The following is a 14,158-nucleotide window of genomic DNA, read 5'->3' as shown; positions in this document are numbered from 1 at the left end:
GCGCCGGGTGAGGGAGTGGCCTATGGGTGGTGAGAGCCATGGGGAGATGAGAGTCCCCCAAGGGAGCAATCTCATTGGCCTGGCCCAAGGTCCAATCTGATTGCCGCTAGGGACACAGGGAGGGACACAGGGAGACACATACAGACAGACAGACAGGCAATGACACATAGGACACTTTGAGAAATATATAGTAGATATATGTATATATATATAGTATATATCTATCTATATATAGTAGATATATGTGTATATATATATATATATATATATATATATATATATATATATATATATATATATATATATATATAAAGACAACACAAAAATTAAGTAGCACTAAAGGGGATGTGAAATAACCCTAATAAATGATAAATTATAATAACATATTTAAAATATTAAAATAAATGAAAATTACCACAATTTAACCTAATAATATCTACAAACCATAACGTGATAGTGAAAAAAAAAAAAGGAAAATTCCAAAATTAATGTTCCACTCAACCAAAATATATATCGCGTTCAACCACAAAAGCCTGCAGTGTATAAGGAAGGAGGCTGAGACATGATGCAACATTTACCTGTATTTGTTTGTTTCCTTCTCAATAAAAGCAGTAATACTTGTTGTTGCTTGCAGTGAATCCAGTGATAATCAAATGAATCTTGAATATAAATGCAATGGAAAGGCAGATCAGGAGAGGAGCCACCATAGTTTCATTTGTATCAGTTTATATTTGCAGAATAATCAAGGCATTGATTCCACAAATTGCAAAACGTGGTGCAATGTGATAAACCTTAAGCTAATGTAGCCCTCTCTCCCCCTGACTAAAGACACTGCCGGTGCGGCCGTTACCTGTCGGCTCACAGAAGGCCTAAGCCTCCGTCCCTGGGAGCCTGGGGTGGTATATCGATCGCCTCGGTGCAGTGCCTCCACCTGCGAGGGATCCAAGCGTAGTGGGAGGAGACCCTCACGGGAGCCAATAGTAATACACACGCACCTGTATATAATAATAACCTTTACTATACACCATAAACAGTACCCTGTACCACACAATATAACATAATAACCCATACCTCACAGTACAATGCACACCCAGCTCAGTACCACCAGTGAGTGTCCCCAAAGTACAGTGGTTGCTAGGCACCAATACCCTGAAGTCCCTTTCCCATTGTCCAGGCCCACCCAAAAGTGTAGGGAGTAGCGCTACTCCGTGAGCTGTTGGAGCAGTTTGTGGAGGTACCTGCCGAGTACTCGAGGATTCGGTGCGGCCGACTTAACGATGAGGATCCGTTGATCCAGCGACGTCGTTGTCCGCGGTGGCGATCCGCCTCCTCGGGGGGTGAATTCCCGTCGGATGGTATCACCATACAGAGTCTCTGAACGTAGGGCGCCTGGTCCTAGATCACAGGCCGGGGGTTACCGCGCGGCGTTTTCCCTGTGTCCCTGACACTAAACAGTAAAATGGGGAAACATCCCTATCTAGGGGCCTTCCCTGAAGTAACCACAAGCTTACTTTGATTGGTGCCTATCTGGGACCTAAGGGGGTTCTCTGGCCTAGTCTGAGTGCCACTGACACTCAGACCCTACTGTCCCCTTGTCTGTCCTGGCTCCAACTCCCTGCCTCACACTCTTAGCCCCCCTCCTCCACAATAGCCCCACCTCCCCTAAAATTCCCCCCTCCATCACAATAGCTCCACAATAGTCCTCATCCACAATATCCCCAACTCCCCCACAATATTCCACCTCTCCCACATTAGACCCCGTCCCCCGCAATACCCACAACGTAACTTGGGTGGAGCCTCCGGTGCTACTTCCGGTGTGCACCAGCGGGGACAAAGAAGGCCCAGCTGCCATCTGAGGCCCATCAGCCGGATGCAACTTCCAGTGCCAGACGGGTCCCCACAGCCGCAGGGCCGGGACAGTTGGGACAGCCCTCCCCATTGGCTGAGTGGGTGCGGGCCACATGGCAACACCTGTGGTCCACAGGCCATGAGTATGATAGCCATGGGTTAAACTATCAAACTACTGGACATGTAACAATAATTCCCTGACACTCCCCGATGAGAAGAGATGGGCGAATTCATTGAAGTTCGGCAATGTGAACATTTGTACAAACTTTCGTCAGACTTCACAAACTTGTGAAAGTTCGTCTGCGCCATGTTTGCTTACAAATCCGCCTCAAATCATGAAAAGCTGCCTAATGTCTCTATTTCTCTAACTATCACTGGAAATAAAAGGTGGGGGGGGGTGACTTTTGTTCATTATAGCCAACTTTTTCATTTGGTCTGGTGCAAAAAACGAAAGTTCTCACAAACAAAAAAAAAAAAGATCGGCCAGGTTTCTCGCACTCAGTCGCCAAGATTAAAGTTTGCCCAAACTAAATAAATACAAAATGATTGGGGGATTCTCCAAACTCAGACGCATCTGCGCAGTTTGACATTTTCGAAGATATACAGAGAAAAGAAAGAATTGCCGGCGCCAAATCAGTCCTTTAAATAATAATAACCAAACCGTCTCTTGAAAAGTCCCAAAAGTGTACTTGAACAAACAGGCCTGTTAGTTCAAGGACACTTTTGGGACTTTTCAAGAGACGGTTTGGTTATTATTATTTAAAGGACTGATTTGGCGCCGGCAATTCTTTCTTTTCTCTGTGGTTCATTTTCTGACTGTACAGTCAGTATTTGCCAGGCTGCCTGCCATATTCATTTCAAGTATTGTTATCATTTATATTATTTTTTAGCGCTTTTTTGCCCTGTCTTTTTTTCGTCATTTTCGGAGATATGCCAAATTTCCCTGACGAACTCGAACTTTGACGAAGAAGTCAGCTGTGGAGTGATATTACATGAACAGCATTCATTTTGTTTCTTTGTCAGGGGGAGTTTTATATGGGAACAAATTACACTTTTAAACAAATACACAAGCTGACAATGTACAAATTCTTACCTTAATGTCTTGAATCTTGTCTTTCAGTTGAACTATCAAGATGAGTGCGCAGCCGTTGGGTAACATCAGTAGGAAGCCTGGACTGCAGATATGGTCCATAGAGGTAAGCGGTCGCGTTGAGTATGCTTTGTCTCAAAACTTTCCACCTGTAATAACGTCCCAAGTAAGATTTGTTGCGGGATAACACACCCAATTTGGCATTACTGTACTTATTCAAGTGAATGGGGCTTATTCTGTAAGCTGTGATAATGCTGATCCGGCATTACCGCCATTTACAGAATAAAACCCGATGGCTGTTAACGCTGGAACAGGTGAGTTATCCCACAATGGACCCGAGTGAATCTCCCCCTCTGCGTCTTATCCTTCTCAGCACATGTAATATGGGCCTACATTTAGCATAACTATGGGCCTACATTTAGTATAACTATGGGCCTACATTTAGCATAACTATGGGCCTACATTTAGTATAACTATGGGCCTACATTTAGTATAACTATGGGCCTACATTTAGTATAACCATGGGCCTACATTTAGTATAACTATGGGCCTACATTTAATATAACTATGGGCCTACATTTAGTATAACTATGGGCCTACATTTAGTATAACTATGGGCCTACATTTAGTATAACCATGGGCCTACATTTAGTATAACTATGGGCCTACATTTAGTATAACTATGGGCCTACATTTAGTATAACTATGGGCCTACATTTAGTATAACTATGGGCCTACATTTAGCATAACTAACCTCTTCAAACCAGAGATGCAAAGCACACATTAACCTCTTGACTGCCAGAGGGACTTTGCAATGTATTGCTCGCCTCTCGGGCAGCCAAGGGGTTAAAGAGCAAGAGTTCCATTCCTCTTAAGGAACGGTGCTTCTTTAGTAGAGGGACAGCATTTCATCACACACAAAATCCCTTGTAGCATTGTGTATTGCGCATCCCTACACACTTGTCCCACACATTCCAGCCTGCAATGGGACACTGCTGCTTAGTGAATCTCCTCCTGTGTGGCTTAAATTTGCAGAGCATTATGGGCCCTGTTTTCTAAGCAGTGCTACTCCACCTTATAGCACGCATTCATAAATATGATCCATTATAGCCCATTCTAGTGGTTGAATGGGCTGCGATGTGTCGTCCTGCATGGGAGGTGTTTAAGGAGAAGGACTTCTTAGTAATTATGGCCCTTTATGTCTGGATTGTATACAGTACTTACTCACTGAAACGTAAACGAGAAGTGCTCCAAATGCAAGCAACTCACCTAAACATTTTGCGTACTAATAGTTAATAAAGGGAAAGCGGTGAAAACCAACCAAGAAATCAATGCTCCAAAGTTTCTGTGCATTTTACGTGTTATTAGCCAAAGCCTAATAAAGATAATAAGGTGAGGCATTGCCTAATAAAATGTATTATTGATTGCACTTATACTGTTGAGCATCGGTTTCTAGGTTAGTGTTCCCAGCCTTTGATTTAATAACTGTTTGTTGTGAGCCCATCCCTCCTGTTTCAATAACACACGTACTTCCCACGGAAGAACCAGGCACGGGGACGAGTTATCTTTGGGAAAGGAAAATGGTTTAAACATCTGCTCCCAGAATTGGGATTTCTGCAGATAAGAAAATGTACCCGGCAGTTACACGGGGTGGAGAATATGTCAATGCATTTCAGATTGCACACTGTTTCACTATACCACTCGCTGACTGAATACAGTGCTAATGCCGCTAGACGTTAGGGTATATTGGACAGACTCTGCCAGAGATTGTTAGCCCATCTGCTCTATTCCAGGTTTAAGACCCAGGTGCATTTCGCCAATGCGAAATCTTAGACTTTAAAAGCCTGTCACAATAAGATCAATGAGAAATATTCCACAGGAACAATGACTTGAAGAGAAATGAACCTTCCCGTGCTAGGGCTCGCTATTCATCTTACTCGTGTTTCCTAGAACTACAATGGTTTGAAAACAAAACGCTCAAGTCCTGTAAATACTGTGAAAGTACAGATTATACATCTCATGTCCAGCACAACATTGTAAATGTTCTATGACGTACACAACCTATAATTGACACAATCCACAGGTATTTTAACTGGTTCGGAAGAAAACTGCAACTCTGCGTTACCTTACGTTTTACATTTGTGCTAGAATCTTTGTGGTATATCTTTGATGTGACGTCTAGGGTATTGACCAAGGATCATGTCACCTTAGCCCGGGAAATGCCTGTGGCTGAATCACTTTGCATTGACGCATCAGTCAAGGAGAGTCTTGGACCACCCAATGGCTTTACCTAGCATGCTATTACTGCTGCGACACACTTTATTCGAGCAAATACCCAGTTTGTACCTGGCAGATACCTGGAATGCGCCGCTCCTCACCTCTGACAAGCCCAGTTGCATTTGCCTTCCCAGCCTGGGTTCATGCCTGGCTGACGGGCGGCTGATCTGTTAAATGATAATGATTAGGATTTAATAGGCTGCAATGCTTCGCGTGTCTACCAGATGGCATTAATTCATGAATTGTAATGCAGTATATATATATATACTGTGCAGTATTGCAGCCAGTGGGAATAAAATGCTTCAATCCCTGCCTGGAAAATAACTCAATGCACTCGGGCAGAAAACAGTCACAAACCTCAATACACCCGGGTATACCCGAATTCGTGGGACTAGCCGAGCTCGAATAAAGTGTGTCGCCAGTGTATTAGCCATCAAGCAATAACACACCAGCCAGTGCACCTGTATTTAGTTACAGTGGGCGAAGTATGAGGAAGCCGACTAGAAAAATAGCGCACAATGCGAGGGGATCGTTTTTTTTAATTCCTATTTTTTTTTTAATCTGGAGCCAGTCGCATGAATCCTCTGCTCTGACCACCACCTCTCGAGGGGATAATATGGCTAAAAAAAATAATAATGAGAAAGTCTCTACGAGGTGAAAAATTCTTGTTGTTAATTGGTATCGATTGGCTGGTACGTCGGTGATCTCCTCTCTGTCATGCCCAGAACTATCGAGTCACATGGCCACAGGACCCCTGTGTTAAGGCTGGGGAATCTGAGCTATAAACGAAGTATAGTCATCTAGAACACTAACATTAGAAGGTATTAGGGAATTGTTACCATAGAAATAAACAATGAAGAGAAGGATGATAATAATGTCAGGATTGGCCCTGATGAAGGGCTGACACGAGGAAAGAACTAAGTATTTTTGTGCAATTTCACCATTTGGCGCTAAATAACGACGGCTTAAGCTCATTTCACAACCTTCAGTTTTCCTCTGCTGTGTTTCATTTCAGAAAATGCAAATGGTTCCACTTCCTGAAAAGGCTTACGGAAGCTTTTTTGAAGGTGACTGCTACATCATCTTATATGTAAGTATTACGGTAACCGTTGCCACCTTGGTGCGACCCCCAGGCACAGCATACACGGCCAATGCACTCACATTTCACAGATAGAATGTCGGCGTTCACAAATCAGTGGCAGAGGTCATCTGCTGATCCTTCTCTCCAGTTGGACATATCTCAAGGGGGAATTAATAAAAATCCGGTCACGAATTATTGGACTCCCCTAATGTTGAAGAATTTAAATTTGAGAAGAACTACGGAAACAATTCTTTTAAAGGGTTTTGTGAGCTGCATCTCGCCATTTTTATTTCCATTTGGAACTTTTAGCCCACATTTTTACCACCATTGTCTGTATTAGGCTGTGTGTATAGTGCCCGAGACGGGCGACGTCACCCGTCGCCGCTAACAAAAGTTATATTTTGCGGCGGCGGCGGCGGCGCGGGCGTACTGGCATTTGATTGGTTCAGGGGCTGTCACATGAGGCGACAGCCCTTGAAAAACAAAATATAGCGCGACGTCGCTCCATCGCATTGTCGCCGTCGCGCTTACTATAAGCGCACGTGGCGACGGCAATGCATTTGTTTTTGGTCGCCGTCGTCCGTCGTGGGCACTATACGGGCGGCCTTAGTCATCACATCTGTTGCCCATTTTTTTCTTTTATATTGTCATTTGTGTTTACCAAGAAAGATCACAATAAATCCCATTCCATATACCACTGATTAATAAGAGAAGCGCCCATCATGTGGTTTTTTCTGGTGTTCACAGTATACACAACAATGACTCCATTAACTCTGCCTGGGCGACGTTGGGGCTTGTCTGTGAATGCCTGAGGTTCACATTCATTACATTCTAGGATTGGCTTTGCAATTTGGGGATGCAGTGACCAGAAAGAGCTTCACTCCTGACAGGAAGTGGACCCTGGAAGAAGAAAATGTCGTTGCAGTGTTCGTAGGCCCGTTCTGGCAGCGTCAGGGTTAATATCGGTTTGCTTGTGGATGCTCTTTATTCTAGCGGGTGCCCTCGGGCTTTCTGTGCAGAGGCCAAGTGTTTTGTTGAGTGTAGCACGGGCAGGTGGTGGATTCCACCCATGGCACGCTGCTATTTCCTCTCACAGAAGTAATAAGGAGGAGCCGCGTGTGACTAAATACATATCCCTTTCTAATGAGAAGCGGACATCGAAAAGAAATAGAATAGTTACACAGTTACACAGTTACACAGTTACACACACAGTTACACAGTTACACAGTTACACAGTTACACAGTTACACACACAGTTACACTGTTACACACACAGTTACACAGTTACACACACAGTTACACACACAGTTACACACACAGTTACACAGTTACACAGTTACACACACAGTTACACACACAGTTACACAGTTACACAGTTACACAGTTACACACACAGTTACACTGTTACACACACAGTTACACAGTTACACACACAGTTACACACACAGTTACACATACAGTTACACAGTTACACAGTTACACACACAGTTACCCACACAGATACACACACAGTTACACACACAGTTACACAGTTACACAGTTACACAGTTACACACACAGTTACACAGTTACACAGTTACACAGACCGTTACACTGTTACACACACAGTTACACAGTTACACACACAGTTACACAGTTACACACACAGTTACAATGTTACATACACAGTTACACACACAGTTACACACACAGTTACACAGTTACACACACAGTTACACAGTTACACAGTTACACAGTTACACAGTTACACACACAGTTACACACACAGTTACACAGTTACACACACAGTTACACAGTTACACACACAGTTACACAGTTACACAGTTACACACACAGTTACACACGCAGTTACACAGTTACACAGTAGACGAGATTGAAAAAAGACGTACGTCCATCAAGTACAGCCTATGCTAAATTTAGACGACAGATGCTTTATCCTATATCCGTACTTACAGTATATTGATCCAGTTGAAGACAAACAGTTGACGTAACTGTTGTCATAAGGTATATTTCTAATGTTTTGATTTGCTCAGATTGGCTCTTTTCTTCTTTTTACCCCGGGCTGATTTTCTTGCCTAGTCCGACCCTAGCCTAAGTTCTGTCTTTCTTCTATAGAGAGTATAATATTCAGCGTTCAGTACCCGCGGCGCCTGTTCAGTTCCCCCTATGTTTTGCTTCATTAATAGCTTTATTTGCATAATAAGTCAACATTACCTACTCGCATTTCATATTTTGTGACTTTAGTCGGTCATGCCAGGGAGGACGGAGAAGTAAGGCTTGAAGTGAGTGCAGGAAGGTTACCTTACAAAGCATGCATGCGGATTCATGATGGGTACCATTAGGGTGTCCATAGAAAACATTTAGACCAGGAGTGGCCAAATCCAGTTTGCTAGAGGCCAAGTCCAGTTCGGAAGTGCCACCAACAGGTCAGGTTTTCCGGCTATCCCTGGTTCAGCACAGGTGGCTCAATCAGTGACTCAGACAAAGACTGACTGAGCCACCTGTGCTGAAGCAGGGATAGCCTGATGACCTGACTGTTTGGTGGCCCATGAGGACTGAAGTTGACCACCCCTGGATAAGAGCACAGTACTAGCAATATGCAGAAAACAACCCCAAATAAATAGTGCAACGCCTGCAGGATTCCCAAAGGAGACATACGGGGGAGCAAGATGCTTTAAGATTTGGGGGGAACAAACAGGGTGTCTACAAGGTGCATAGTGAGCATAAAATATATAGAAGAGATGCATTTTAAATAGCTTGATATGTCAACCCTAGCCCCGTTGTTACAGAGAAACGTACACACATTAGGATCCAACCGTCATTCCCACAGGTGAGACCCTAATGATCAGTTGCCAGTCGATGATCTTAATAATGAGTCGGGCAACAGCCCAGGTGGAACTCTATGGGTGAAGAGAAGGATGGAATGTGCTTGTTTACTCAAGGTGACAAGTAACGAGCAGGGCAAACAGAGCAATTGGCAGCAAATCCCAGAACAAAGATCAAAATACAGAATGTGCAGTTGGGAGGGGGCTGCAACCAATGATACAGAGAGATAGGATCTCAAACAAACTCAGTCACGGTAGGGTGTGCTCCCACTGGAAGAGTGAGGGCTGAGGTTACAGTAAACCAGGGCTGCAGAAATAGATAAGAAGTGACACGGGAATCCGACTCAATGTGATACTGTATGCCGTTTTCTGGGCTAATTTCTTCACTAGCAGAAACAGAGTGTGCTGATTATTCACTTCTTTGAGTCCGGCTGTTCTTTCAAAAGCCGTGTGAAAAAAAGCAGGTAGTGATGCAGCCACGAGTATCCGAACACTTGCCTGGGAAAATCTGGGGCAATCTCCCAGTAATGCTGCAACATTTCTCTGACATTTCTGCAGACAGACTAATGGCCCGTCAGATTAACACAGCGGGGGTCCCTGGCAGTCCCGTTCAAACTGAATGAGACTGCCAGGGACCCCCGCTGTGTTAATCCGATGGGCCATTAGTCTGTTTGCAGAAATGTTGCAACATTACTCGGAGATTGCCCCAGATTTTCCCAGGCAAGTGTTCGGATACTCGTTGCTGCATCTTGAAGGGATAAAAGCCAAAAGTGACGTTCTGTGGGTGCTCACTTGCATATCATTACCCAGAATCCCTAGCGGCAGTGGAAGCACTGTATGCTGAATGAGCATGGGGTAAGGCAGGTTTGGGGACCTGAGATATATGAATGTGCTTATAATTGTTCTTTATCATTAAAATACAGGAGGAGATCTAGGGATAGTTATAATTTGCAATCGTGTGGTGGTGCTGAGCGGTATCAGAACCATGTGTGTCATTTGTATCAATTGTGCACAGAAAAACTTTTATTTGCTACATTGTATTTTGGTGAATTGGATTGTTAATACCTTTAGTGATGTGCAAATCTAGCCAGGTTCCTTTGAATGTTTTAAATGAAAGTGTTATCCCATAAGTACAAAATAAGGCTCTTTGTTGATTTGCAAGGCCAAACAATTCATTGTTCAAATGTTTGCTGTTTACGTGAATATATGCAACATTTTCCAATCCCCCCTCAAAAAAATTGCTTAGATTTTTATGAACATTGGACCCAAAGTTGTGTTGTTTTTAGCAACGTTGGGTATCATTTCTTCTTTTTTCACAGAAGCACAAAATGTGGCACGTACACAAAAGTGAGCGAATGTTTCACACAGCTCTAGTAGACATGTAACAATCTTTAGATGCTTAGAACCTTTTTGACTGCAAATAACTGGGCTGAATTTGATGACCATGGGTGAGATGTACAGTATATATATTTTTACATCGCACCAGAAATGTACACCGCACTTTACAAAATAGACATTACAGGGAAATATAATATACTGTAATACACTAGGTGCATTAAACATAAAATCCCTTGATAGATGTACCCAATTTTATGTAAATCAGAGAGGCAGATTTTGTACATAAACAGAATGATGTATTTGTTAACGTTTAGCACAAATCCCACTTACCCCAGACATTAGGTTCCACGTGAGTGATACTGTATATCTGTTTATATAAACTATCGTCACTGAGCTCTTAGGCCGGGATTTACTGAGCTCCGATAAGGGGAATCAGAGTTTGATCCAGCATTAGCTGCCGTGGCCTTATCAGAGCTTAGTGAATCACCAGCTTACAATGCAGGATCTATGATGTCTTCATTTGCACAAGGAACACACATGGAGGAAGCAATCCGTTTCTGTCACTGCCCTTCTAGTGTTACATGCTAGAGGCAAAGACAAGAACTGGGCGAGGCAGAGGCAGGGAGAGGCAGAGGCAGGGCGCGGAGAGCAATGTAGTAAAGGACCCATTGACTTCATATAGATATGGGGTACATAACTCCAGTCCTCAATCAAAATAACTGAGCCACTGATTGAGCCACCTGTGCTGAAGCAGGGATAGTCTTAAAACCTGGCCTGTTAGTGGCCCTTGAGGACTGGAGTTTTGCACCCCTGATATAGATGAACCTGTACTCCACATGGGGACTGTACTCACACCTGAGTTACCCGAGAAATATACAAATGTATTTATTATTTAGTTAATACCTAGAACAAAAGCAGGAGCACGAAAACCTCCATAACAGTATAATGTAAAGCCACAGATATAAGGAAAGAAAAATCAACGCCTTTTGAAAATATGGTCGCGGTAAACGCGAATCTATTGCAATCATCAGGCGAAAAGTGCAAGCAAATCATCATTTAATATTGAACAAATGCAGAAAAAGTGTCAGATTTTTATTACGTTAAATTGACTACTGTCTTTGAATTGACAATATCAGAGTTTAGTGAATAGGCCCAGAGAGTGGTAAAGGTTTGCAAAAAATTACATATATTACATACTGTGTATGTATATGTGTGTATATACAACATATAGTGGTAAAGTGAACACAGGCACAAACAAATAAAAAGTGGACACGAATAATAAGTGACTAATCAAAAACTTAAATAAGTGAAAAATGTGATTTAAGTAAATACAGTTTCACCCCCTGCTCTGGAACCCACTGGAAGGGGTAGTCTTCACTCTTCCCCCACAGTAACAGCAAAACACACAAAATCCACGGGGAGCATGGGGAGGAAACAAAAATAAATTTAAGTGCAGCAAAAATGACAATGTGAAAAAAGCCTTCAATTGACTTGGCTCTAATGAATTGACTACTTACAAGATGTAAGAGTCAAAAAGGCAGGGTTGACTCAAACGGTCAGAGGTAAGTGGATGATGCAGTTGTCATCAAAGTGGATCAGGTCCCCAGGATCACGTACCCCAATGTAGAGAGAAAAACTGGCATAGCGCAGATCACTCAAGATAAAAATAGCTTTATAACAATAAAATATTATACTCACATTCTAACAATAAAAAACGGGCATATCACACTGCATTAGTGTAGGAAGATTTTAGCCAGCTGGCTCACCGTCCCGTCCTGAGGAAGAAAGCAGTCGCTTTCGAAACGCGTACAGTGGGAGTCTTATTCAGAGAGGAGCATACAGCAGGGGAGTTGCAGGAGGATCCAGCCCTCACCGAGCGGCGAAACCGGAAGTGACGTCACACGCCAGTCGGAGCAGTCTAAACAGCTGACCGGAGGCTGAGGCGGAGGAGTGGGGGAACGTTGTGGGACGGTGAGCCAGCTGGCTAAAATCTTCCTACACTAATGCAGTGTGATATGCCTGTTTTTTATTGTTTTATTGTTTTTTATTGTATTTTATTGTTATAAAGCTATTTTTATCTTGAGAGATCTGCGCTATGCCAGTTTTTCTCTCTACATTGGGGTACGTGATCCTGGGGACCTGATCCACTTTGATGACAACTGCATCATCCACTTACCTCTGACCGTTTGAGTCAACCCTGCCTTTTTGACTCTTACATCTTGTAAGTAGTCAATTGAAGGCTTTTTTCACATTGTCATTTTTGCTGCACTTAAATTTATTTTTGTTTCCTCCCCATGCTCCCCGTGGATTTTGTGTGTTTTGCTATACTATATATATACACACACACACACACACACACACACACACACACACACACACACACACACACACACACACACACACACACACACACACACACACACTCTAGTGCAGTATATGGTATATCAATGTATACAGGACAATAAGTAATAACTGTGAAGGGATTCCCTGCAGCTATTATTTCTAGTTGCTTATTCACTAGAAGACACACCTGCTGTGTTACATTAGTAAGATACCTGTGAGGACAATGATCCACAGGCTTCGCATTGGGAGATACCCACACCTCAGACCATAGCAGAGAGCTGATTCATCATTTCAGGGGTGTGGGGCCGTTGGCTATTTAAAGAAGCCTGCCATTTCCTTTCCATGAATGATACACAGTAAAACACACCGGCGGAGTTAACGTTTACTGTATGACCTGGATTGCTTTATTGTGTGTATTGGTGTAGGAGTTTATATTCCTAGCAGTGGTATGAGACTGCGGCATTGACTTTGTTTAGGAGATAGGAAAAGCTGGGCGTGTGAAATCAGAACCTACCCAGACCTTACATTCCAGTACCAAATACCATACCCAAACACTTAAGACAGGGGTACTCAACTCCAGAACCCCCCTCCTCCCTCCTCCCCCCAAGAGGTCAGGTTTTCAGGATATCCCTGCTTCAGCACAGGTGGCTTAATCAGTCCTTGCTTTAGATAGCCTTAAAACCAGAACAGCAGGCCAAGGGACCATCTCTATTTATGGTGGGCACTTTCACTCATGTGTTGGTTCTTAAAAAAAACTTCCATCTTTTGGTTTTGGATGTGTTTTTGTTGTTCTCATTTTTTTATTTTATTTTTTATTCTGGTTTGGGATTTTCTCTAAATTATGTGGGGGGGAATGCACAAAATAATCAGGAAAATGCACAAATACAATTAAAAAAGAAAGAAAAGAGGTATAAAATAAAAAACAATTAGGAAACTGAAATAATACAACAGAAAAATGTAAAATAATGACAACATAAATAGCGAGAGACACAATTGTTTTCCTGTTTGCTAATTATTTTTGTTTTCAGCATTTTTTTGTATAACCCGCCAGCATATACCAGAGCGCAGTAGAATGGTGCTTGTGAGACAAGATAATAAAATAGCACATTCACATACACTGGTACAGTAGTAAGGAGGACCCTGTGCCAAAGAGCTTGCAATCTACAAGGAAAGGGGAGTGTAAACAGACAGTGGGAGAAGTCGTTTGGATCGCATGTAGAAGCTCGTTGGCATGAAGATGGCAGCTTGGATGCTTTTCGATATGTCTAGTATCAGAGTAGCAATGAAGATGAACGTAAAATGGGCATATGGACTTGCTAATAATCATTCATTTATTGTGCCAAGAACTCCAACGTA

The 14,158-nt window shown here is 42.8% G+C and overlaps 1 protein-coding gene across 1 annotated transcript in view; it reads left to right on the top strand.

Moving 5' to 3' along the window:
- VILL (villin like) overlaps nucleotides 1-14,158 on the top strand; it is an 85,693-nt gene that overhangs the window by 35,356 nt on the left and 36,179 nt on the right. Inside the window, exons 2-3 of the mRNA XM_075587945.1 lie at nucleotides 2,969-3,044; nucleotides 6,231-6,305. Coding sequence (XP_075444060.1) covers nucleotides 2,982-3,044; nucleotides 6,231-6,305 — 138 coding nt within the window. The 5' untranslated portion in view covers nucleotides 2,969-2,981. The remainder of the gene's footprint in view (nucleotides 1-2,968; nucleotides 3,045-6,230; nucleotides 6,306-14,158) is intronic.

This window comes from Ascaphus truei, chromosome 2 (assembly GCF_040206685.1).
Source record: "Ascaphus truei isolate aAscTru1 chromosome 2, aAscTru1.hap1, whole genome shotgun sequence".
Classification (NCBI taxonomy): domain Eukaryota; kingdom Metazoa; phylum Chordata; class Amphibia; order Anura; family Ascaphidae; genus Ascaphus; species Ascaphus truei.
The sequence above is the reverse complement of the archived record's forward strand: the minus strand, read 5'-3'. Positions and strand labels throughout refer to the sequence as shown.